The sequence below is a fragment of the Delphinapterus leucas genome, chromosome 11 (genome assembly GCF_059928025.1).
Source record: "Delphinapterus leucas isolate spDelLeu-1000000601 "Yukka" chromosome 11, BTC_Dleu_Yukka2, whole genome shotgun sequence".
In the NCBI taxonomy this organism is placed as follows: Eukaryota; Metazoa; Chordata; class Mammalia; order Artiodactyla; family Monodontidae; genus Delphinapterus; species Delphinapterus leucas.
In genome coordinates, this window is record NC_143139.1 from 94,912,454 (window position 1) to 94,938,326 (window position 25,873).

General features: G+C 43.1%; 1 protein-coding gene across 5 annotated transcripts in view; it reads left to right on the plus strand.

The window, feature by feature from the left end:
* The first annotated feature begins 8,395 nt into the window (after positions 1-8,395).
* The window catches only part of EP300 (EP300 lysine acetyltransferase), a 74,261-nt gene continuing 56,783 nt past the window's right edge, over positions 8,396-25,873 (plus strand). For 2 of the 5 annotated variants that reach the window (XM_089921362.1, XM_089921363.1), the window contains exon 1: positions 8,398-9,652. In XM_089921362.1, coding sequence (XP_089777488.1) covers positions 9,559-9,652 — 94 coding nt within the window. In that variant the 5' untranslated portion in view covers positions 8,398-9,558. Of the gene's footprint in view, positions 9,653-25,873 lie in introns of all 5 variants that reach the window. The other 3 variants (XM_089921365.1, XM_089921364.1, XM_022597137.2) reach the window with 3 other exon arrangements.

The following is a 25,873-nucleotide window of genomic DNA, read 5'->3' on the forward strand; positions in this document are numbered from 1 at the left end:
GGGGAATTCCCTGGTGGCCCAGTGGTTAGGATCCTCGCTTTCACTGCCGAGGATTCGGGAACTAAAAGCCCACAAGCCACGCAGCGAGGCTTAAATAAATAAATAAATACAAAAATACATACATACATACATTTGCATAAAAAAAGTCCTGTTGGTATTTCCTTTCCTGTATTGTTTTAGTTTTCTACTGCTACATTACAAGTTACACAAATTTAGTGGCTTAAAACAGTACATATATTTATTATCTCACAGTTTATGTGGGTCAGGAGTCCAGGCATAGCCTAGCTGGGTCCTTACTTCAGCGTCTCCCAGGGCCGCACAAAGTGTCGACTGAACTACATTTTCATTGGGAGGCTCAAATGAGGAAGAATCTATTTCCAAGCTCATTCAGATGGTTGCAGAATTCATTTCCTTGTAGCTGTATGACTGACGCCCTGGCTTTGTGTTGGCTGATGGCCTCCTGCAGTTCCTCGAGACCACCCAGAGTCCCTTGCCAGGTGAGCTTCCTCAACGTGGCTGCTCTTGATACAGTCATATGTAACACAGCATGATCTGGGAGTGTCATCCCGTTACCTTTGCCATATTCTACTGGTTAGAAGTGAGCCACAGCTTCTGCCCACACTTCAGGGGAGGGAATTACACAGAGGCATGGACACCAGGAGGTGGGAATTATTGGGAGTCACCTTAAGGTTTGTCAGCCACAACTGTTTATTGCTTGGGGAGGGTTATTTGCCCAATGTTTTTCTACTTTTTTTTCCTTTATCTTTTTGCAAGAGCCCTGTGGATACGTTAACCCTTTGTTTGCCACATGAGGTGCCAATTCAAACAATTTTGATAAATTAATACATGACTTCACGAATCTCCTATTAGTTACTCTACACACTTTTAGCTATGGCAACAGTGACTTCAGGCCTTTACAGAGTCTGTTTCCCTTACCTAGAAAGCTGAGTTGGGTCAAAGCACAGAATTTAATTAATGTTCAAGGATGAGTGAGAATATTGATTTGGACTTGACTTGAAATTGCTCTGACTATGATTTATGCCAAGATGAGCCAAAGAAGTAGTGCAAAGAATAAACCTGCAATGAGGCTGCAGGTAGGAGAACAAGGCAGGTATTTCACCTGAGTCTCATGGACGTGTACCTGAAGTCCTACAGAATGAGATATCTGTAGGTTGGCAGAGTGGGGGACACTGGGTTTGCTGCCTTGTCCGCCTCTAATGACCTCAACACCCCAAAACATCTTATGTCACCAGGTGATACATTCAGCTCCCCAGTAAGCCACTTTACCAGTGGCCATTGTCCAGCTTCTAAGCTTTATGTTTGCTGTGCCAGCTCTGGGCACTCTCCTCTTACCTGTGCCTAGACTACAGAGCCAAAGAGGAGCTGCTCAATTATTTCACATAAGCCTCTCCTTTTTTTTTTTTTTTAACAAGGATAACCACTCTGAATCATTCAAGACTCAGCTCCTCCTAGGCTGTCTCCTAGAGGGACATCACAACTTCCAGGCCAAGATAGTCATACCATCAACTTTGTGAACCCCTGTGTTAGCCTTCACTACAGAGTATTATAATTGATCTATTATATTCACATTTCTGTTTCTTTCACTCCATAGCAAGACCCTCCAGGGCAAGGACGGAGTTTGATTTCCCTAAAAACCTGTACATCCAGCTGTCCATGGGAGATCTCCATATGGGTTCCCACAAGCACATCACCATGTCCAAAGCTGACCTCACCTGAAGCACCCCCTCTGAGTGTCTGTACAGCATCCAAGCCTCTTTCATTGCATCTTGTATGTTAGATTGTAGTTTCCTGTTCACAAAACTATCTCTCCCATTAAATAGTGAGCAACTGAGGGCAAAACCATGGGAATTTTATTTATCTTTCTATCCCTGGAGCCCAGCACAGTGCCTCCCATATAGGAGTTATTCAATAAATGGTCACTGAACTGAACTGGATATCTGTATCTTCAGGGCCAGGGGCCATGCGGGAAACTTGAAAATGCTCAGGACACATCTGTTACATTAGATTCTGGGAAAGGTGCTTCTCTCAGAGCCCTCTGCCCCCCCTCCTTCTCTAGCAGGCTTGGATTAACACTGAGAGCCAATAGTTTGTCACATAGCAACAATAGTAAAGAATGAGCTACTGCCGAATAGAGCAGAACCTTTTCTGCCGCAGACGCAGAGCAGAGTTATTTTGAGGTCCTTTAGGTAGCGTCACAGTCTGATAAACCCACACGTTTTGGTAATAGTTACACTCAACTTAGGAGGACAAGGCATTGAAGACATCTTATTTGTATATCTGTCTCTTTTGTCATCCTTTGGAGCTCCCTTTTAGAATACAAAGTAGCAAATTTTAGGTCATCGTTTTTCTTATTTTGCAGTCAATCAAATTTTTATTTGCAATACTACTAACATATTTTAATATTTCACTGAATTACTGTGCAGATGTGCTAATTTATAGATCAAATGACCACAAAACCCAAACAAAAAATCAGGACTTAGGTCTCAGCCCAAACTTCCCAGCATGGCACACAGGGTCCTTTGTGGCCTGGCCAAGCCCACTTTTTTGGTATCCAATCCTTCCTGGCTGTTCCCATTAGCATATGCTCCAGCCTTGGTGAGCAGCGTAGAGGCACCAATGTGACAAGTGCTTTCGCTCATGAATTAACCATCCTTGTTTGCCTTGAGAGAGCCTCTATCACTCTGTCCAGGAACTTTACCTCTATGAGTTTCTTTCCAACCAGATAGTGTGCCCAGAGGAGAGGAATAGTGTTTTTCCCATGTTGGAATTCACAATATCCAGCAAAGTGCTGGGCACAGAGAAGATGCTCAGTAAAGGTTGCTTCAGGGTATAAGGAACGCAAGTTCCTCAGTTACCTTAGACTATGCTCGTCCACTTCAGTCTTAATGGTGGGACACTGTGCCTAATGACATGGACAATTACAAGTTCTGTGGCTGCTTTTGTGGCTTTGGCACTCTGTCTTCTGATTTTATAGAAGAGGTACTATGAGTGTGTGTTTATGTATAGAACTTTCTTCTTCCTTTATTCATTCATTCAACAAACACTCATTGGCTATGAATTCTGTGGCAGTTCCTGTATGAGGTGCCGGAGATATGAGGAAGCTGTTCCCACCCTAAGTGTTCAATGCTAAGAGGCCTGTATGTGATGCTGGAAGACCTGAGCTCAAGCCTTCCCTCTGCCTCAGTTTGGGGTCTCATGAAGGACATTTTACTTGCTTTAGAGCCCCAGTTTCCCAGACCATTAATGAATACAAACATTCTCCTTCTGTTGTAATTATAAACAATCCAGGTCAAGACATTAAAGATTTCAGGAGAGAGGAAGATTGGCTGGCACCCTGATGGACAGAGAAAAAAGACCATGTCTTTTTCAAGGCCAGAAAATCCTTGTCACTGCAGAAAAACAGATGAGGATGGACAGGGAGACCCACCAACCCAGACCAGATTCACAAGTCAATGGTATCCATTAATTTGTTCAAGAAATTTGTGTTGCGTTCTAACTATGCATCAGGTCCTAAATTAGGAGCTGGGGAGAGAGAGATGGACCACATAGTCACCCTTCCTGCTGCCACAGGGAAAGGCCAACAGGGACTGTCACAGTGTGAAATGGGGGGCAGTTTAGAAGTGTAGGATGCTCACCATGGGAGGGCATGGGAGGAGTCGGTAACCTGGACTCAGGGGGATGGGGGAGGACTTTCCAGGAAAAGGGATGTGTGAGCTGAGACCTGAAGAGTGATTGGGAATTAAGTGGGGAAAAGGGATGAGGGCGGTGAGTGTTTCAGACAGAAAGAATGTACGTGTGACTGTCCCAGGGACAGAGAAAGCATGGCACAACAGAATAAAAATAATTCCACTTGCCTGCAAGGAAGGAAGTTGAGAGGAATGAGACAGGTAGGCAAGGGCCATTTCTTGAACATGAAACTTTACCCTAACAGCAAAGAGGAACTATTGAAGGTTTTTGAAAAAACACTTTTTGGTTCTGATTTCACACACCACAAAATTCATAATGTAGAATGAAATCTCCCCAGATCACTGCTCTCACCCCGACACTGGTAACAGTTGGGTACATATTCACTCTGTTTCTAACCCATTATTATTATTAATTACATTTGTAAAAATAGAGCCATTCTTTACTTGCTGTCCTATAATTTTCTCTTTGTCCTTAGCAATATATGGATATCTTTCTATGGTACTGCATATCTACCTACTAGTTTTTAAATGACTGCATAATACCCCATCATTGTAAAGCTGTTTGTTTTTTACTGTGGTAAAAAATATATATATACACATCTATATTTTAAAACAAAATATATATATGAAACAAAATTTATCATTTTAACCATTTAAAAAATTTTTAAATAAACGTTGGTAAAATACACATAACAGGGGCTTCCCTGGTGGCGCAGTGGTTGAGAGTCCGCCTGCCGATGCAGGCAGGGGACGCGGGCTCGTGCCCAGGTCCGGGAAGATCCCACATGCCGCGGAGCGGCTAGGCCCCGTGAGCCATGGCTGCTGAGCCTGCGCGTCCGGAGCCTGTGCTCCGCAACGGGAGAAGCCACAACAGTGAGAGGCCCACGTACCGCAAAAAAAAAAAAAAAAAAAAAGAACAGATCTTATTAAATGTGTGATATTAAAAAAATGTGGAGACTTCCCTTGTGGTCCAGTGGGTAAGACTCTGTGCTCCCACTGCAGGGGTACAGGGTTCAATCCCTGGTCAGGGTAAGATCCCGCATGCCGTGCAGCGCGGCCACAAAAAAAAAAAAAGTGTTCTTGCAAATGTCGGCAACACTTTACAAGAGTATATAATATATAAATCAATAATTCCTTGTGAAGGATGTGGGGCCACTTTCACAATCCTGTCCACGTTCACATCTGCAGGAGCAACCCAAGTTCATGAACCAATTTTCTCTTGATGACAGCGCTTTGGAAAAACTTTGCTGAGGCCACACCTATAAAAGGTTTTTTTTTGTTTTGTTGTGTTTTAAAGATTCATTTATTTATTTATTTTATTTTTAAATTTTTGGCTGCATTGGGTCTTCGTTGCTGCACGCCGGCTTTCTCTAGTTGTGGCGAGCGGGGGCTACTCTTCATTGTGATGCGTGTGCTTCTCATTGTAGTGGCTTCTCTTGTCGCGGAGCACGGGCTCTAGGAATGTGGGCTTCAGTAGTTGCGGCATGTGGGCTCAGTAGTCATGGCTCGCGGGCTCTAGAGTGCAGGCTCAGTAGTTGTGGCGCATGGGCTTAGTTGCTCCGCAGCATGTGGGATCTTCCTGGACCAGGGCTCGAACCTGTGTCCCCTGCATTGGTAGGCAGATTCTTAACCGCTGCACCACCAGGGAAGAGCAAGAGTATTTTTTTTTTTTTAATTTTTGTGAATAGGCAATACTTGCACATGGTTCAACATCCTTGATTTGGAAGGTAATTCAGGAAGTAGAATCCAAAGGACTTGACTGGGTGTGAGGAAGAAGGAATAGGGAGGACTATGTGGATTCATGGATGGTCCCCAGATATCCAGCTGGACAAACAGAGGGACATAGGAATAAGAAACACAAAACAAGAGGTATAGATCCTGGGGAAAGCGGGCAGGGATGAACTAAGGCTATCGTACCAGTGGGTCATATGGGTAGCATCTCGACCAGACGCAACTGATGGATTCACCCTGGGGTGATACCATTCTTCTCCTATTCTTGTGCCACTCTCTAGGGGTCTCCTTTTGGCAATCAGGGTACCTGGGAAGCTGGATTAGTGATCAGATGTTTCGAGGTGAACAGATAATGTCTTAAAGGAGTTGGACGACCCTGTGAGATGTTTCCTTCTGACTATGGAGAGGCCAGTATGGTAGCCCAGGAGCAATCGCCAGGCTCTGGGCACTGCTAATCACTTTACATGCAGTGATCTCATTTTCATTCTCCTAGCAACTCTCTGAGTTAGGTAAGACCTTTTCCCTTTTAGAAGGAATGACCAGAAACAACTAAGGTGTATTGTGTACTTACTGTATACCAGGCACTGTGTTAAGCATTATTCATGAATCATCCTGTTTAGTCTTCACAGCAGTAAAGTAGGTCTAATCAAGAAATACATTTTCCCAATGAGGAGCCAAGTCACACAGCTGCCAAGTGACAGAGCCGGAATTTAAACCCAGTCCTGGCTGACTTCTTACCTGCCAGGCTCTACTGTCTGGTGTGTCTCCCTTCCCCACTCTCTCCCACCACCCAGCCACCGCACCGTTCATCAGGAATGCTCTCTTCACCTACACGTAGCACTCCACAATTGATTAAATTTTCATTTGATTAGGCTAGATATAATCGAAGCTGAAGATTCAATTCTGTATTTTTGAAAACATCTGCAGTTTCACCTTGATTGCCTTTTGTGTTGACAACATTCCTCCAGCTACTCCCAATAGGACTGACTTCAGTGTCAAACTCAGGGTAAAGCAGGAGTGCCATGCTTCAGAATTCCCCATTCACAGCAGGCAGAGCCTTCCCTTCCGGGCAGGTCCATGGCCCCTGACTCCTCTCTGCAGAATTTTCTCATGAGATGTTCCTCAGATCTTCCTTGATAAGTTTCCCATACCTAGTCCCACAGTATTTGGGGCTAGATGGGCCAGGGCTGTTTGAATGCTGTTTAGCCTCAAGCTGCATCCTCTGCAAAACTAGGCAAATCTTTTCCCAAAGGTCAGGAACTCTTCAAAAAATCGGATGAGCCACCTCCCACGAGGAAATTACAGGCAAAATTTCCAGGTGTTGTTCACATTTCTTTCCTCTGTCCTCTTTACTGTGAATGTGGGTATAAACTATTAAAGATAATTGAATCATTCCTGAAGGCCAGTTCTGACCTTAGCCCAACATGGTGAATCCATCCTGTAACAACTTTAAGGTTAGTCGGTACTGTCCTTTTCAATTTGCCTGGTTTTCCACTGCAGTTTGGGGTGAATTAGGCCTGAAATCACAGGACAGAATTCATCCTTGCTGGCAACCTGAGTTGCTTCATTAAGATTTTCACTCCTAGGTTTTTATTTATTCTCCTATTCATTCATTTAAAAGGCAATAAACAGCACCAACAAAAACCAAAGTATCCTGGACGACAAGCATACATCACCTAAGGACAATGAGATTTGAAATATGTTTAAAAGCTATTAACTGTCTCCATAGATACTGGTTTGGGGGTTTCCTTGGGGAGATCTTGCCACCAATTTACCCAAGGCCAAACACAGAGGAATCCTGTAACCTGTAGGAATGTGAAAGAATGCTGGCAAGGCCCTCCTCTGCAAAACTGTTATCACACACACCACATTTTATTTATATTCAAGCATTTTCCTTCATCGTTACATTTTTGATTTTTTCCATCCTTACATTACCTTTAGCATAGTATGTTTTTGCTTTTTTCCCCTAATTACGTTATCTTTAAGGCACTGCCTAAACATGATCTTTTTTTAAGCTGGTTTGAGAGTGGGTTAAAAGAAACACCCTAAAATGTCATCAGGTCCTGGATGTGGTTCACAAAAATAATTCAAGGCTCCTTTGGTGAGAGTGCTAACTGGTAGGGGTAATGTGGATACACGGTGGGTAAGAAATGAATTTAGATCTGGTATTAAAACATCTTCCCACTGCTGTGATTTTTGTTTCCTGGTTATCAAAATAATATATGTCCATTGTCAAAAAACTAAAATTAAGAGAAAAAGGAAACAACTCGTAATTGGTGTGATTTTTGGATGTGAGCCCTTCCCTTTGGGAAAGCGATGGAGAGGAACGCACTGTCTCTGGCCTGGAATACCGGGCGGCGGGGTTTCCCCTGCCTGGTAAATTCAACCGGCTTCGGAAGTCAGGCCGCCAAAGGGCCCGGGGCGCAGGGCCATCCCCACGGCGTTCCCATTCGGCCACCTGTGCGGCGACTTGTCGTCCTCCCCGAGTAGCTGCCAGCTCCGTCACCCCCAGTTCCCACCGATCTCCTACGCAGAGACCCAACCCAGACACAGTCCCCCGTAAGTGTCCACCGACTTAAAATAGATACCGAGCCCGCCCCTGACCCCCCCCCCTTCAAATCCTCCCCTTTAAAGGGAGCCACCGGGTGACGCCGGGGGAGTTTGCGGAAGCGCCAACCGCGTTGGGGCCTTGGGCGGATCCCGTGATTGGAGCCGGCCCCGCCCCCGGGTCCTCTTCCCCCATTGTGAGAGCGGCTCGGGCCCAGGCCCCGCCCACTGCCACCTCCCTCTGGAGGCCCAACCCCTCCCCTTTTTTTCACCCCCCCCCCCCTTGGCTCATTTCCGGCCGCCGCTGCTACCGCTAGCCTGTAAGGAGGATTCGGCAGAGGGAAGAAACAACAGCCGCCATCTTGTTTGTGTGCTAGGCTCGGGGGGAGAGAGGGCGAGAGGGAGCGGGCGAGAGTGGGCAAGCGGGGTTCCGGGCTGAGTGCGAACTGCGGGAGCGAGAGTTCGGAGGAGAGCCGGGACGGAGAGAGGCGGCAGGGGCCGAGACAGTGGCAGGGGGCCCGGGGCGCACGGGTTGAGGCGACCCCCAGCCCCCTCCCGCCGGCACACACCCCCACCGCGGCCCGGGAGCCGGGCCGGCGTCGACGCCTAGGGGGGACCATTACATAACCCCGCGCCCCGCGGCGCCTTCGCCCGCCGCCGAGGGCGGCCCCGAGCGGAGCCCCGGGGGGCGGGCGCTCCCGGCATCTGGCCGCCGGGGGTGGGGGCCGTAGCGGCGGCCGTATTTATTTATTTTCCGCGGGAGGGAGTGCGAAGGAGGAGAGCGCGGCGCGAGAGGAAGCCGCCTGCGCCGCCCGCCAGAGCGGGGCCTCCTCGGTGGCCTCGGCGTCGGCGCGGGCTGGCGGCGCTGCTCGGCCCGGCCCCCTCGGCCCTCTGCGCCGGCGAGCTCCGCGCCCGGCGTCCTCGCCGCGCCTCCGCCGCCCGCCGCGCGATGTGAGGCGGCGGCGCCAGCCTGGCTCTCGGCTCGGGCGAGCTCTCTGCGGCCATTAGTGGCCGGTGCGGCGGCGGCGCGGAGCGCGGCGGCAAGAGGAGGGTTCGGAGGGTGGGGGCTCAGGTCCGGGAGGGGGCACCGGGAGGAGGTGAGTGTCTCTCGTCGCCTCCTCCTCTCCCCCCTTTTCGCCCCCGCCTCCTTGTGGCGATGAGAAGGAGGAGGACAGCGCCGAGGAGGAAGAAGCTGATGGCGGCGGCGGAGCTCCGAGAGACCTCGGCTGGGCAGGGGCCGGCCGTGGCGGGCCGGGGACTGCGCCTCTAGAGCCGCGAGTTCTCGGGGATTCGCCGCAGCGGACGCGCTCGGCGCATTTGTGTGCCTGTGCCCTCCTCCGGGCCTGGGCTCAGGCCCGGCCCCTCGCACTTGCCCCTACCTTTTCTATCGAGCCCGCATCCCTCTTCAGCCACCGCGATTCGGCGAAGAGAAAAAGGAACTTCCCCCACCCCCTTCGGGGGCCGGCGGAGCCCCCCAAGCCCACCCCAGGGATCCGGGCGGGGACCCAGGCCTGAAGAAGAGATTTCCCGGGGATTCTCGTTTTCCTCGCCCGTATCTCCGAAAGAATTAAAAATGGCCGAGAATGTGGTGGAACCGGGGCCGCCTTCAGCCAAGCGGCCTAAACTCTCATCTCCGGCCCTCTCGGCGTCCGCCAGCGATGGCACAGGTTAGTCTTGGGAACCCTGGCCTTCCACCTCCTCCTTAATCTTTTCTTCTCGCAGCTTTATTCGTCCATATTTTCTTTCTCTCTCTTCCTAGTTCTCTGCCTCTTGATTGATTTTAAAGATGTTTGAATGAACTGGTCGAAGGCGTCCAGTAGCCCAACCATTTTCTTTCCTTCCTAATACATTTATTGCAATACTATGTCATATCGCTATGTGTTCTGGAATTAGAGGTATTGAGTGGTGCTGCAGAAATGGCCTTTATTGTTGTTCCCATTCAGTTTAATTTTGGAAATGCCAGTGCATTTGAGTGTAAGGGCCTTTTTTGCAATTTTACTTTTTCTGTTGTTGATAAATGAGGAATCGTGAATCTTTTCTTCCTGATCGTACTTGTCCCGTTTCCTCTGCTTTCTACTCTTCAAGAATTTCTCTTTACATGAGATTTTCTGTTGAGGATGAGGATATAAAAAAATCTTGGTTTTATTTATTTGTGTGTGTGTGATCCAGGATTTCAGGTTTGACGTGAAGTTAAACGTCAAACCCGAAATTTGGTATGAATTATTTTATCTACCATTCCCAGCTTTTTTGCCGCCCCCCCCCCACACACGCTTTAAAAATCAATATGGAGCGCTGTTCATTTTCCATCTCATTTCTTTGGTGCCAGACCAAAACGTCTGAAACTCTGGGGTTTTTAGGTTGGGAGAGAGGACAGAGGCATTTTCTTTGCAGTTTGCAGTTACTTTCTCTTTGGGGAGGGCTGGATGGGGGACTAACTGATTTTATGGAGTTATGTACTTGGAAATCAAAATTAAAAGTTGAAAGAGTCCCAATCATGAACTGCAAACGAACTGATAATACAAGAATTTTAAATGTGCAGTAGGTTTTGTATTTGTGTGTTTTGTCTTTTTTACACTTTAAACATATGTGGAGATCCAGATTTTAGTTTTAAAAAGCTCTTCAAATTTTTTACTTCACTCATTTGTGGACTAGCCCTTTTGTCAAGAGAAATTCAGGGAGACTTCTTTCCATCATTCCCTTCTTACAGTTAGTTTGATGCTATCCTGATGGCCACCGACCTTCTCTTTTGCTGTCTTAGTTGTTTGAGGTGCCAGGGTAATGAAGATGAAGAATGGCTGGCCATCTGACAGTCTACAAGATGTTCCCCCTTACTACGGAGCATCTCTTTAACTCCCTGAGAAATCAGGCTCAACGTCATTCCTCCATCTGCCAGTGAGAGTGCATAATGGAGTTAAATGTACCCTTTGAGTTTGTAGAGAACTTCTAAAGAAGTGTGGTTCTAAGTAGGCTCGTTTCTGTGGGTGAAAAACGTAAGGATATGGCAAATGCTTTGGATTCTTTGCTTTTATAAGAAAGATGTATAGTGAGTTTAAGGTAACCTGCAAAGATTGAGGATTTTTGCAGAGTTCCTCTGCTTCAGGCTTGTAACGTTGGCAGTACATGAACTTTGATCTGTCCTCATTCCTTGAAGTTTCTGTAGTCTTCAGGGATTTTTTTTTAAAACCTGTGTTTTTTCCTCAGAATTCATACACATATGGAGTATTGTATTCCTTTGTACTTACTAAAATGTCACTTGGTAGGACTTTTAGATCACCTTTAGACACATTTTTCACCTGTAGATTTTTGTTTTGTTTCTTTAGTTTTTGTGTAATATGGTAATGGATTTTACATTTGAGTTAGCCAGTGACTGGGAATATTGTAGAGAAAACTTTTTACTTGTACTGTTCTGATGACTCCTGATTTGAACAGTTTAGTCTTAGAGTAATGCAAGGTCTGAAAGGGAGGCTGTGCTCTCTTGTTCAAATATCTCTGTTCAGGTGCACTGCTGCAGTCTCCATATTTGATCTGTGTATTTGGTAACTTTAACTCATTTTGGTGCTGTCTCACCTGACTAATGCACAGAAACTGTTTTGCTACTTGAAATATCTTTGAATCATTGTAACAGTGCTAAATGTATCAAGTGGGTTTTTATAATATAAAACCCTCAGCACTGAGATTAATTCAGTCTTAGTCCTAAGAGTTTATCTTTCTCTAAATTTTGTAGTGTAGGTTGATTTTTCTGCCCCCACCCCCCTTAAGATTCTACTCCAGGAATTCTTTGGTATCCAATTTTTAATGCTAACCAGTTTGGATTTTTTGATGGGGGAAGGGGAGAAATGAGTATTAAGAATATACTGTCCCCCTGTGAACTTCAAGTTGGGCACCATTACATTTTGATTTTTATTTGCATCTAGCACTGTGTAGTATAAGTTTGCAGTCAACTTTTAACAGAGACTCTTCACTTTTTAAAACATTACATTTTAAACTTGTAATTTCTACATTTTTACTTCTGAGTTGCCGCATATTTTATAAATGTGAATGTAAATTATTCCTTCGTACTTGATTAATTTTATTTAGAACTGTTCAAAATTATCCCAAAATTCTAGACTCCAGAAACTTTTTTTAAATGATTGAGGCTTGCAGTTTTAGTAGTGTAAGTGTACCTGCCAAGAGTGTTTGCATGTTCCAGTTTTATAGGAAAGAAAATTAGAACCCAGTTGGGTAGACATGCTAAACTAAAGTGTTACAAAACAAATTAGTACTTAAATCCTAAAATTTGATTTTCTAAGGTTATCCACTGATGCAGAATAAAAATGACTTATTTAATTTTCAAAGATTCTTCTAAAAATTTTCTAGGTTGATAAAAATAATTTGAATTACATTTAAGTTTTACATGTTAGAATGGGGAGAAAGACTTACCACTTTTGCATTTTTATGTTCCTGTTTCAATCTTTGCACTTGATACATTGAAAATACTATTTAACTTGGCATGGTTAGATCAAAACTGTTTGAGGAATCAAATGCCTTTCTGTCCTGCCACCTCCATTACCACCCCATCATAAAAACCATTTGCAAAAATTTTTTGGTAAAATTATTGACCAGAATAGTTAATACATTGTCCTTCAAATATTTCTTGAACCTGTTTTTGATAATCACATGTGTGATGGAATGATGAGGATGATATATTGCCTTCATTGCTCACAGGACATGTTTTGTCACTGCTTTGTGAACACTTGATGCTGTATGGGCTGAAAGAACAGACTCTGGAAAGAAGTGTGACGGCATTAGGATCTGGCATATTTAGTAGGGTAAAAGATTCTTCTGGTCTTGGTATGGTTTTGTGGCCCTGCTGTGTACCCATGTGTCAAAATTGGCTTGGATTTTATGCCCGTTTTCATTTTGAAGGCACAGGGCAGATACATCTGCATTTTGACCACTAGATTAGTGTACACAATAGATTTTTTTGTGACAGGAATTTTTTTTTAACATCTTTATTGGAGTATAATTGCTTTACAATGTTGTGTTAGTTTTTGCTGTATAACAAAGTGAATCAGCTATATGTATACATATATCCCCATATATCCTCCCTCTTGCGTCTCCCTCCCTGTGCAACCCCTCTAGGTGGTCACAAAGCACCGAGCTGATCTCCCTGTGCAGTGCAGCTGCTTCCCACTAGCTATGTTTTACACTTTCAGAACCTTTTTTTTTAGATTCCATGTATATGTGTTAGCATATAGTATTTTTTCTTTCTGACTTACTTCACTCTGTATGACAGACTCTAGGTCCATCCACCTCACTACAAATAACTCAATTTCGTTTCTTTTTATGGCTGAGTGATATTCCATTGGCAAGGATTTTTTAAATGTCAGTTTTACTTTCTCAACACCATTGTGTCTTAGTGGTTTGTCATGTAACTAGAATATTTTTTTTTGGAGATCATTTCTTTGTTAGCTCTTAAACCTGTGATACTGTGTTTTAATTTTATTTTTCGGGCATTAGCGTTTACATGAGAGTTCTGCTTCTGAAGTTTTTGAGTTACCGCTCTTTGGTCCAGCGAGGTATTGCCGACCTCTCTGCTAAATTGCAAAACGTTTTACTAAGTGTCTCGAACTCTGGCAGTTGCTTACTCTCAAGGCTTTGTAAGTTCATTTATAGGGCTTCAAGAAAGCTATCTGTGGTGGATAGTAAGTTAAGGTGACTTGTTACGTTGTAAATCTTGTATGTGTTACAACAAGGGTTCCCTTTTTCAGCTGGAGTTCATATTCTGTTACAGAGGTAAGAAATGTATTCGCATGTCCAGTGTTTGGATGATGGGGAGGGAGGAAAAGGTTTCTGCCTTGGTTGCGACATTGTTTTCTCTGTTTTACTTTGCTTTCTACCTTTTCCTTAGTCTATTCTATAAAGTGGGGGGGGGGTTAAAACGAGAAGTTGAAAATTAGTGCCTTGTGGTGTTTTTGTAAGGACATTAAGTGGTAAATAAGAAAGAAAACGAGTAGGAAGAATGTTGCAGATACAAGTGGAAGTATAAAATGCTTCTTCCTGGTATATTTACAAAAACAATTCAAGAGTTATTCTGCCAGTTCTTACACCCAACAATCAATGGAAAAATAAGACAACTTGTTTTGTGTGTTTTTGAAATTTTAGGGTCCCTCTTTAGAGAATTTCTGAAGTTGAATTTTTTTTAGTGTGGCAAGCATTAGAGAAATTAATGGGCAAGTTGAAACTTAAATTATGCCACGTGTAAAATATTTAAAACATTGGCTTTTGCAGATGATTTTTTTTCATGAAATGGATGGTAATTTTCTTCTGAAATTTTAATGGTAAAATATTTTATTGCTCAGGTCTCAAAAAATGTTTAAGAGAATAAACACTGAGGTTTTAAGCCTCTTCTGAACAATTTGGATATCATTTGTTTTTAGATGTAGATCTTTTTGTTTTCTTTTTTAAGATTTTTTTGATGTGGACCATTTTTATTTTTTAATTTTATTTATTTATTTTTGGCTGCGTTGGATCTCTTGTTGCGCGCAGGCTTTCTCTAGTTGCTGCGAGTGGGGGCTGCTCTTCATGGCGGTGCGTGGGCTTCTCATTGCGGTGGCTTCTCTTGTCACAGAGCATGGGTTCTAGGCGCGCAGGCTTCAGTAGTTGTGGCACACGGGCTCAGTAGTTGTGGCACACAGGCTTAGTTGCTCTGCGGCATGAGGGATCTTCCCGGATCAGGAATCAAACTCATGTCCCCTGCATTGGCAGGCACATTCTTATCCACTGCACCACCAGGGAAGCCCGTGGACCATTTTTAAAGTCTTTATTGAATTTGTTACAGCATTGCTTCTGTTCTATGTTTTGGCTCTTTGGCCACCTGGCATGTGGGATCCTAACTCCCTGACCAGGGATCAAACCTGCACCCCCTGCATTGGAAGGTGAAGCCTCAACCACTGGACCGCCAGGGAGGTCCCTAGATGTAGATCTTTTTAAATAAATGCCCCAAAAGGCAATTAGGAGTAATTGAGAGAGAGTATAAAATTTAAACTGCTGGAAAAAAGTGAGTGGTGAGAAAATTTGTTTTGGAGTCAGACTAGTAGAGTTAAAATCCCAGACCTGCCTTTATTACCTGTGAGCCTTGGGCCAGTTACTTAATCTCTCTATCTCAGCTTCCTCACCTGTAGGACCCACCTTGTAGGATTGTGGTAAGGAATAGTAAATGAGAATTCTTTGTCAAATACTTAGGATGGTGCTTGCTGCAGCATAGTATGTTTTCATTAAGTGTTAACTGTTTTTAACTTTACTGCTAAATATATCCCAAAAAAGCACTGCTGGATTTTTTTAATGGGTACACAGATAGATTGGGTAAAGAGAAAACAAAATGTATGAAGTTGGGAGTGGTCTTAAAAGTAAGGCTTACAGAGCCTTACTTTTAAGGTGCAGAGTTAGCGTATACATCATCTACTCAAAGATTAAGTTTTTTGAGAGTATAAGAATATGGCAGCAGAGGTTAAAATAAAAGTATATATATTGTCACATAGGGGAGTCTTGTATATGTAAGTAATTGAAATGAACATAAATATTTAAGGCATAATGAGAAATAAGATTATTCTTATTGGAAATGATCAAGATAAGAATGGCTTTTTTCTAAAGAATCATGTGGTTGAGCATTATTTTTTGTTTATCTGGGTCTTTTTTTTTTAATCACTTTATTTATTTTTGGCTGTGTTGGGTCTTCGTTGCTGTGCACGGGCTTTCTCTAGTTGTGGCGAGTGTGGGCTGCTGTTCGTTGCGTTATGCAGGCCTTTCGTTGCAGTGGCTTCTCTTGTTGCAGAGCTCGGGCTCTAGGCGCGGGCTTCAGTAGTTGTGGCATGCGGGCTCAGTAGTTGTGGGTTGCGGGCTCTAGAGTGCGGGCTCAGCCCAGGCTTAGTTGCTCTGCAGCATGTGGAATCTTCCTGGACCAGGGCTAGAACCCATGTCCCCTGCATTGGCAGGTGGATTCTTAACCACTGTGCCACCAGGGAAGTGCATTATCTGGGTCTTAAAAGAAGACTTTCTTAAAGGAGGAGGAAGAAAAGTAGAAGGGGCAATGCAGAGCTTTTCAATATTTTTTGACCACACCCAAGTAAGAACTACATTTTACATGGAGAACCAGAGACCCTGTCTCAGCAAGTGAGCAAACAATATTTATCCTACCTAGCCTTACTACTTATAATACTCTGATATTTTCTATTGCATTTCATGTTTTAAAAAGTGGTGGTCGTGGGCTTCCCTGGTGGCGCAGTGGTTGAGAGTCCGTCTGCCGATGTAGGGGACGCGGGTTCGTGCCCCGGTCCAGGAAGATCCCACGTGCCGCGGAGCAGCTGGGTCCGTGAGCCATGGCCGCTGAGCCTGCGCGTCCGGAGCCTGTGCTCTGCAACAGGAGAGGCCACAGCAGTGAGAGGCCCGCGTACCGCCAAAAAAAAAAAAGTGGTGGTTGTGACTCACTATATTGATTTCATGACCCACTATGGCTTGTGACTCACAATTTGAAAAATACTAGTTTAAAAGAGTTGACAGGCTGCCAGTTGTCCTGTATTGGACCAACGTCCTGTATTGGACCAACGTTTCCTGTATGCCCGGCATTTCATCTCAAAACAGGGAATACTCTGGTGATCCAGAAAGACATGGGCCCTTCCTTCCTGGGGTTTGTAGATAAGGGGAAAGAACGACATTCAAGTCTGATGTGTGACCAGTGTTGTATATGTACAGTGTACAGTGTTGTATTTGCGCGGTGTACAGTGGGAGAAACGGGTACCTAACCTGTAGCTACTGTTGCTCTAGTGGCTTTTTTTGAGGAAATCGGTGTCTGATCTTGGGATTTGAAGGATAAAGGGTTTCTAAGAGTGAGCCCAGGTTGAAAACAAGAGATGGTCTGTCATGGAATCTGTAAATTTCGTCTATCTGGGGGATAGCAAGAAATATAACTGTAGAGGTGAGCAAGGGGCCAATCTTGGAGGATTTATTGGAGTTACTGCTTATTGGAGTTTAAATTTTTTTTAGCTCTTTTAAATGGATGGACAGAATTGTACCTTAGATGATTGACTAAAGCGAGGAATGGTTTGGAAAGGAACAGGGGAAGATAGGCAGGGAGACCAGTGAGATGACTGTTTCAGAATTCCAGCTGTGATGAGGGTGGCCTGGATTAGTACACGGAAAGAAGTGAAAAGGTTTGACAGAACATGGGTGGTCAGCAGAGCTTGGGGATTAATTAATTAGTGTCAGGATATTGCCATAGAGGAATCAAGGGTAATTCCCAAGTTTCAAGCTTGGGTAGCAGAATTGGTGAGGATGTCATTTATTCAATACTTAGAGAAGTGTTTGTGTATGGATATGGATGAGGGGAGGGGTTGTGATGAGTTAAATTTGCGTATTTTGAAGTTGTGTGATTCTCCTGAATTGGGTAGTCACTATTTTCATTTGGAGCACCTTTCATTCAAGCCAAGAAACATGACTACCCACCAAGTTTTAGCTATTTGGAATGTAAAGATGAATCAAGGTGCAGTTTCTGCTCTCAAAGCCTTTAGGATCTGGTGGAGTTGGTAGTACACATATCCACACAGTTTTCCCATGAGTTATACTCTGATAAGGTTTTTTGTTGTTGTTGTTTTTTGTGGTATGCGGGCCTCTCACTGTTGTGGCCCCTCCTGTTGCGGAACACAGGCTCTGGACGCGCAGGCTCAGCGGCCACAGCTCACGGGCCTAGCCGCTCCGCGGCATGTGGGATCTTCCCGGACCGGGGCACGAACACGTGTCCCCTGCATCAGCAGGCGGACTCTCAACCACTGCGCCACCAGGGAAGACCTACTCTGATAAGTTTTAAATGTTTTAGATAAAGGCAGAGGATAGGGATTATTTCTGACAGGATGGGTTTGGAGTATTGGGGGGAAACTTCATATAGAAAATGTATATTAAAATGGGGATAGGAGAGCATGACCTACCTTTTCTTAGAAGTTGGGAATTACCTGGTGGTCCAGTGGTTAGAACTTTAACTGCCGAGGGCCCGGGTTCAGTCCCTCCTTGGGAACTAAGATCCCGCAAGCCATGCGGTGCAGCCAAAAAAAAAAAAGTAGGGAAAGTTGGAGTGGTATTTCAGGTGGAACAAATACAAGTGGTTTTTATGTGACTGGAACAGACCATACGGTGGAATGTTTTCATGGGAGACAGATAGAAAAGGATGTTAGGGTCCTAATATGGAAAGACAAATATGCTAAGGAATTTGACATTCATCTCACCATCTGGATAAAAATTTTATGAGAAGAGTGACATGGTCAGGGAAAGAGTAATGCTAGTGACACTGCACAGGATCAGTAGCAGGGAGGGAAGCTAATGGCAGGAAGACTTAGGGTCTGTCATTTATCTCTTGAAATGTACTTATCATTTGTCTTTGAAGTTTTTGGTAAATTGTAGTTAACAAAGTGAACTGTTTATTTTCTTAAGATCCAAGTTTTGTTTACCAGTTTTCATGCATGTAGAAAATGTAGCAGATTTTTTTAAAAGTCACGCTCCCCTTTCTCTTTACAGATATACAATTTCTAGGAGACTTTTTCTTTTTTTTTAAGAAATGGTACGATAGTTTCACCATCTAGGATCCCCTACAGGCATTCCCTTGGAGCAAACCCCAATTAGGCAAACAAATCCAACCCTCACTGCAAAACTTCTCTCAAAATGTTACTATACTCGGGCTTCTCTGGTGGCGCGGTGGTTAAGAATCTGCTTGCCAATGCAGGGGACACAGGTTCGAGCCTGGCCTGGGAAGATCCCACATGCTGCGGAGCAACTAAGCCCGTGTGCCACAACTACTGAGCCTGCTCTCTAGAGCCCATGAGTCACAACTGCTGAAGCCCACACGCCTAGAGCCTGTGTTCCGCAACAAAAAGAAGCCACTGCAATGAGAAGTCTGCTCGCCGCAGCGAAGAGTAGCACCCGCTGCCACAACTAGAGAAAGCCCGTGTGCAGCAACAAAGACCCAACACAGCCAAAAATCAACCAATTAATTAATTTTTTTAAATGCATATTTTGAAAATTAACCTGTACTTTTGCCCTTTGGCTCTATTAGCTTTCACAGTTCACCAGCTGCCAACATGCATAGCTATGTGATCCTGTGAAACTTAATATTGATTATCATCTTCGATCAAATTTGTATATAACCCACAGGTTGTTACCAGTTGTTTTTTGGTTTTGGTTTTTTTGGCTGCGTTGGGTCTTCGTTGCTGCACGCAGGCTTTTCTCTAGTTGCAGCTAGTGGGGGCTACTCTTCGTTGCAGTGCGCGGGCTTCTCATTGTGGTGGCTTCTCTTGTTGAGGAGCACGGGCTCTAGGTGCACGGGCTTCAGTAGCTGTGGCTCGTGGGCTCTAGAGTGCAGGCTCAGTAGTTGTGGCACATGGGCTTAGTTGCTCCATGGCATGTGGGATCTTCCCGGACCCGGGCTCGAACCCGTGTCCCTTGCATTGGCAGGTGGATTCTTAACCACTGTGCCACCAGGGAAGCCCTCGTTACATTTTCGTAGTGTCCTTCAAATTCAATATTGTAGTTTTAAGTGTTTATGCACCTTTACTTCCTTGATAGGTGGGTTTTTTATGATTAGGTTAATTCTGCTTCATCTACAGAGTATTAAATACCATTTCTGAAATAAAGTACTGGATGAAAGTTAGGATGGTTATTTTAACCTGATAAGTTCATGAAATTTACAAAATTGCCTCATTTTAAAGGCCACGGTGTTTTAAAACGTCATACTTTGTTAAGCACCCAAAACAGCTGAGTTAATGTAAGAGTAGAAGTGCCCTAAAGCAATAAGGAGAGATCTTTGTGAGATTGATAGTTTTCATGTCTAGCCAAACTGTTTTAAGAGTTATTAAAGTTCTGTAGATTTGACTTTAATCTCTAATCCTTAGTTTTTTAAATCTCAGATCTCTGCCCACCTCATCACTCACCTGGCTCCCCCTCCTTTGAATTACTTCAATTGCTGTGGCTCAGCTTGAGTTGTTCACCTGTCCTCCTTTTTTCCACTCTTCACTTGTCTAGTTCCTACTCGTCCTCTGGTCTCACCACTGGGATGAAAGAAAGGTTTTGAGATCTGGAATGTTCATTTTTTAAAAAGCATTTTTAATGCCACAGAGAAAACTAACTGAAAGGAGGAGAGTTGATGGATGAATTCTGTCTTTTAAGCGGATACTTGAGAATTGACTAGTTTTAGAATAATTCGTATGGGTATTTTGCTTAATGTACACAGTTTAAAACCCAACTGAGTTTTTATTTGAATTCAGCTTACCTGAAGTACAAAAATAAGCCTGTTTATTCAGCAAATGATGTTTGAGCCTTCTAAATGGGAAAAAAAATTGTAACTGAAAGAGGTACTGTTATGCAGTAGAATTAGTTTGGTTTTTTTTTTGGCAGTACGCGGGCCTCTCACTGTTGTGGCCTCTCCTGTTGCGGAGCACAGGCTCCGGACGCGCAGGCTCAGCGGCCATGGCTCACGGGCCCAGCTGCTCCGTGGCATGTGGGATCTTCCCGGACCACGGCACGAGCCCGTGTCCCATGCATCGGCAGACGGACTCTTAACCACTGCGCCACCAGGGAAGCCCTAGAATTAGATTTTGAACCAAAATTATTTCAGTTCTGCATCCTAGTTTGTAACTTTTTAAAATCTTTTTTTATACTCAGATAGTGCAGTATTTGGGATTATATTGTTAGTAATCCTAATTTTGAAGGTTATACTTCACTTATATATTTCACGGTGGGGAACATTTGTGTAATTTCTCATGTATCGTGGAATTGTCTTGATCTTTTGATTTTTTTGGAAAGGCTAAGTGAGTTGAGTATTTATTTTACAAGAGATGATATAGCTAAATCTGCTGTGAAGACCACAGAACTAAGAAGACACCAAGGGTGACCTACAGAATCAGTATGTAATAATGAAAGGATGTTTTGACTCAATACTGGTTTCCCACATGCTCAATCCAAATTCGTTTTTGTTTAAATTATCACATTTCTAATACACAGTTCATTGGATAAGCCTAATGTATTATGCTAAACTTTTCAAATCAGATTTAATTCTGTCCTGTCAGTCACATTTCGTGTCACCGTGTTTGGACTGAATGTACACTTAGATGAAGAAACTTTCTTTTTTTTTTTCTTTTTTTGGCTGCTCTGCACTGCATGCAGGAGCTTAGTTTCCTGACCAGGGATCAAACCTGTGCCCCCCTGCAGTAGGAGCAGAGTCTTAACCACTGGACCACCAGGGAAGTCCTGAAGAAACATTTTACTCAAAGTCATTTTGTGTTTGAGCATCTGGGAACCATATATGGGAATTTCTCAATAAACTATTTGGTAGAAGTAGCCTGCCGATGATGTTAATTAGTTGATATTTTAGAAAGTAAGCAGGAAATGTCTTACTGGAGATAGTGTGAGTTTGTTCATTTCAAGTTGTTTCCGATACTGTCTTGAAATGTTTGTCATAGGATAGTTTAAAAGTAATGGGATAAATTTCAGATTTGTAAATGTCTAATCAAAGAGAAAGGGGGGGTCAGCAAATCAAATATGTAAGAACTCACCTTAATACCTAGAAGAAGTACTCGCTGTCATTTACTTTCTACTTCCTACCTCTCAGTCCATTGCAGTCTGGCTTTTGTTGTTACCTAGTTTACTAAATATCTCCTATTACCTATATTTAGTGAATTTTCTGCTGAGCATGGAACACCACTAACATTTCCTTTTGGAAACTGATTTCCAGGATTCCTGGTGGATGGGCTGGGGAATGTTGAATTTTAGCATCCTTTGCAGGTTAAGATCATGTCCCTTAAAAAAAAAAAAAAAAGATCATGTCCCTTAAATACTGGCATTTCCAGTGGTCCCTTTAATGTCTGATGGTGACTTAAGCTCCACATTTCTCTCTCACATTGCCATGTATTCCTCTGATTGCCCATATGGATAACTGTACTCTTAGGTTATCCAAGCCAGAAACTTAGGAGTCATTCTTTTTTTCTCTCCTTAACTCCCTAACTCTAGTCAGAGAGTCTTTTTTTTTTTTTTTTTTTTGCAGTACGCGGGCCTCTCACCACTGTGGCCTCTCCCGTTGCGGAGCACAGGCTCCGGACGTGCAGGCTCAGCGGCCATGGCTTACGGGCCCAGCCGCTCTGCGGCATGTGGGATCTTCCCGGACTGAGGCACGAACCCGTGTCCCCTGCATCGGCAGGCGGACTCTCAACCACTGCACCACCAGGGAAGCCCTAGTCAGAGAGTCTTTTGATTGGCCTCTTTAGCAGCAGCCTCCTCACCAGTCTCCCTGACTCTAGATTTGTCTGTCCAATTTATTCTTCATCTTGTTTGTTTCAGTGGACTCTAATAAATGCAGATTTGTTCATATCATATTTCTGCTTAAAATTCTTTAGTAGATCAGTTTTCTCTCTACAGTAAAAATCCCAAGCTATTATGTGTAGGACCCTCTAGGTTGCTTCTTTTATTTGTTGAACACGTAAATTTTATTCAACTGATCTGAACTAATCCCTATGAAGAGCAAGTTGAGATGGGGGCCTGAGAAGGTGATTTATTTGAACCTTTATTTTTTCCCTTTCCTTGAACAAAAAGGAAGAACCTGAGGAGCTTAGTAAGAGGGGTGGATTGAGGCTGGTCAGTACTAAAACCCACTGTTCAGTAGGATTTGTTTGAATTATGGCATTTAAATTTCTAATTATTTTTCCCTTGCATCTTCATACATATTGCTTTTAATTTGAGACTTGCTTTTCTACTAGTTTTAGTCCATTGGGTTTTATTTGCTATTTATGACAAACTGGTTAAATACATAGTCTCTTATTTTTAGTAGCCTTTTTCCAGTATGCTGCTCGTGAGCTTGCGGCCAGGTTTTTTTCTGGGAAGCCCCTTGCAGAAGGACCTAATGGGGAAAGATTGGAAATTTGATGGCTAAAATAAAATCCACATATTAGGTTTTTGAGCTTTAGTACTCTTAATCCTACCAGTATAGAATTGATTATTTACAGTTCGAGTAGTTTTTCTTAGTCTGGAAATACTTAAATTTTGTTTAAAAAATTGTTTTCTCAGTTTAAAAATGTTTAGAAACGTTATAGTTCTCATAATGTTGAATAATCTAAAACAGCTGCTAAAAATGAAGTCTGTTTGCTTACTTACATAGAAAGAATATTCTACTGGGATCCAGGGACTTTATAATAGAGTCCATATTCAATAACAAAATAGTACAATCTTAGGGAAGCTAGTGATGCATCAGTTACTGCATCTATAATATGAGAGAATCAGTAATTTTCAAACTTGGGCCCTCCCTGGGAGGGGCAGTGTTCTAAGAAGCCTGAGGAAAATCCATCTTCATTCTCCCAATTCCTCCTCACCCAATATGGTTCTGCTTTTTATTCTGTCTGTGTTTCCAAATAAACACTACTAGATGATCCTAAAGGATCCTTTGCTCTGTCCCACCTGGTGTATATAACTTTTAAAAAGGGGGTTAATAAATTTACACATTTTTTATAGACGCATAATTTATATGCTTTAGAATCTATTAAAATATTTAAGACCCATCTCATTGGTTCTTAAAACAACTCCATGAAGGAAGTAGAATAAGTTTTACTGCCTTCTGATAGAAGAAGTAACATGAGCTCACATTTGGAAAGTAACTGGTAAATGAAGTCAGCTTGTAGAATTGGGTTTAAATCCAGGTACTTGGACCCTTTGAGCTGTGCCAGGTTAGATACCAGTGATGGCTGATGGCATTTAGGAATCGTAAATGTCCAGAACTTTGAGGCACAATCATAACAGCTTAGGAGTGATAATGACAGTCAGTGATATCAAATGAAATAATAAGGTCTGCTTAATCATGGGTCAAAGTATATATGACTTTTTTATATAATCTTCCAAATCTAATTAATATAGTCATTGAAAATTACAAGTTTTAAGGAAAGGTTAAGAGAACTTTTATAAATTTGTGAACCGCCAATCAGATATAAATAATTATAGTATGCAATTGCAGAATTGCTGGAAATGTTTATTATCAAATTTACTCCTTGAGCATGTGCTAGGTGCTATGGGAAATGTAAATATCTGTTAAATGAGACCCTTATCTTTCAGATACTTATGATTTGGTAAAGAAGTAAGATGCACACAAATACTTAGCTATAACAAAAGATAGAAGATACAAAGTGCATAGTTGAGGTTGTAACAAAGTGAGCCATCTTAGGAAATAGTATTTGAATCTGCCTTTGAGTTGAAACCTGAGTGGATCTTTTGTAGTGGACACTACAATTAAGTCTGTTGAAAATACAGAATTGCCATTAAAAAACAACCCTATAACCTTTATTGTCAAGGTCTACCAATGCCAGCCTTCCTGTCTGCTTCATAATGGAGCCTAACCTTGTAATGAGATGTTAAATGTTTTGCATAATAAGCATGAAACAACAACCAAGTGCAGCAGATTTGGCTGTAGTACAGGTTAAATTAAAGTCCTCAAGAGTAGGGCCTGGAGTAAGACTTTGGTATTACTGAAGTTGATTTTTCCTCAATGGACTCTATATATGTGGCTGTTAACTACTTCTGAGGTTGTTAGAGGATTGAGAATAATACAGTTATTGAGGAACCACAGAGACAATGCCTGACACATTGAAAGTGCCTGAAAAAAATTTGTTCTTATTATTATGAGCTAGTCTTATCTCCTAATAGAGTGATGATTCCACTAAATAATAATAGAGGTAACATTTTCATAGTGCTTAATATATGCCAGGCACTGTTCCAATTACTTATATTAACTCATTGAATTCTCACAAATAACCTGTGAAGTGGGTACTTTTCCTGTTACACAGAGGTGGAAACTAGGTTCTTCTGTGTATACTTTAGAATCATCTTGTCTGGTTCTTTGAAAAACTGTTAGAATTTATTGATTGATTGATTGCCATGTTGGGTCTTCGTTGCTGCACGCGGGCTTTCTCTAGTTGAGGCAAGTGGGGGTGACTCTTTGTTGCGGTGCGCAGGCTTCTCATTGCAGTGGCTTCTCTTGTTGCGGAGCACGGGCTCTAGACATGCAGGCTCAGTAGTTGTAGCTCGCAGGCTCTAGAACGCAGGCTCAGTAGTTGTGGTGCACAGGCTTAGTTGCTCCGCAGCATGTGGGATCTTCCCGGACCAGGGATCGAACCCTTGTCGCCTGCATTGGCAGGGGGATGAATAACCACTGCACCACCAGGGAAGTCCAAACTGTTAGAATTTTGATTGGCATTGCATTGAATCTAGATCAATATTGGGGAAGCATTGAAGTCTTTATATAACATTGAGGATTTGTATCCAGACACTTGTGATTTTGTGATGTTATTTTATTTATTTAGGTGGTCTTTTTTTGGCTGCTTTGGGTCTTCATTGCTGCACGCAGGCTTTCTCTAGTTGTGGTGAACAGGGGCTGCTCTTTGTTTTGGTACGTGGGTTTATCATTGCGGTGGTTTCTTTTGTTGCAGAGCACGGGGTCTAGGCACACGGGCTTAGTTGCTCTGCGGCCTGTGGGATCTTCCTGGACCAGGGCTCAAACCCCTGTCCCCTGCATTGGCAGGCAGATTCTTAACCATTGCACCACCAGGGAAGTCCTGTTTAGGTGGTCTTTAGTTTCACAGTTTCTAATAACGTTGTCAGATCTTTTTCCCCCTATTGTGTTTTTAAAACTTATTTCTAATCATTTTTTGCTCATGAATAGAAGTGCAATTTAATTTGTCTGTATTTGTGGTATGTTCAATCACCTGGCTACCCTCTCACTATTTCTGCTTCTTTGCCTTGGGTTTTCCATGTTGACAGTTACATCATTTGCATACAATAAGTTGTGTTTCTTCCTTTTCAATCTTGACTCATGAGTGTTCCTTATATTATTTCTT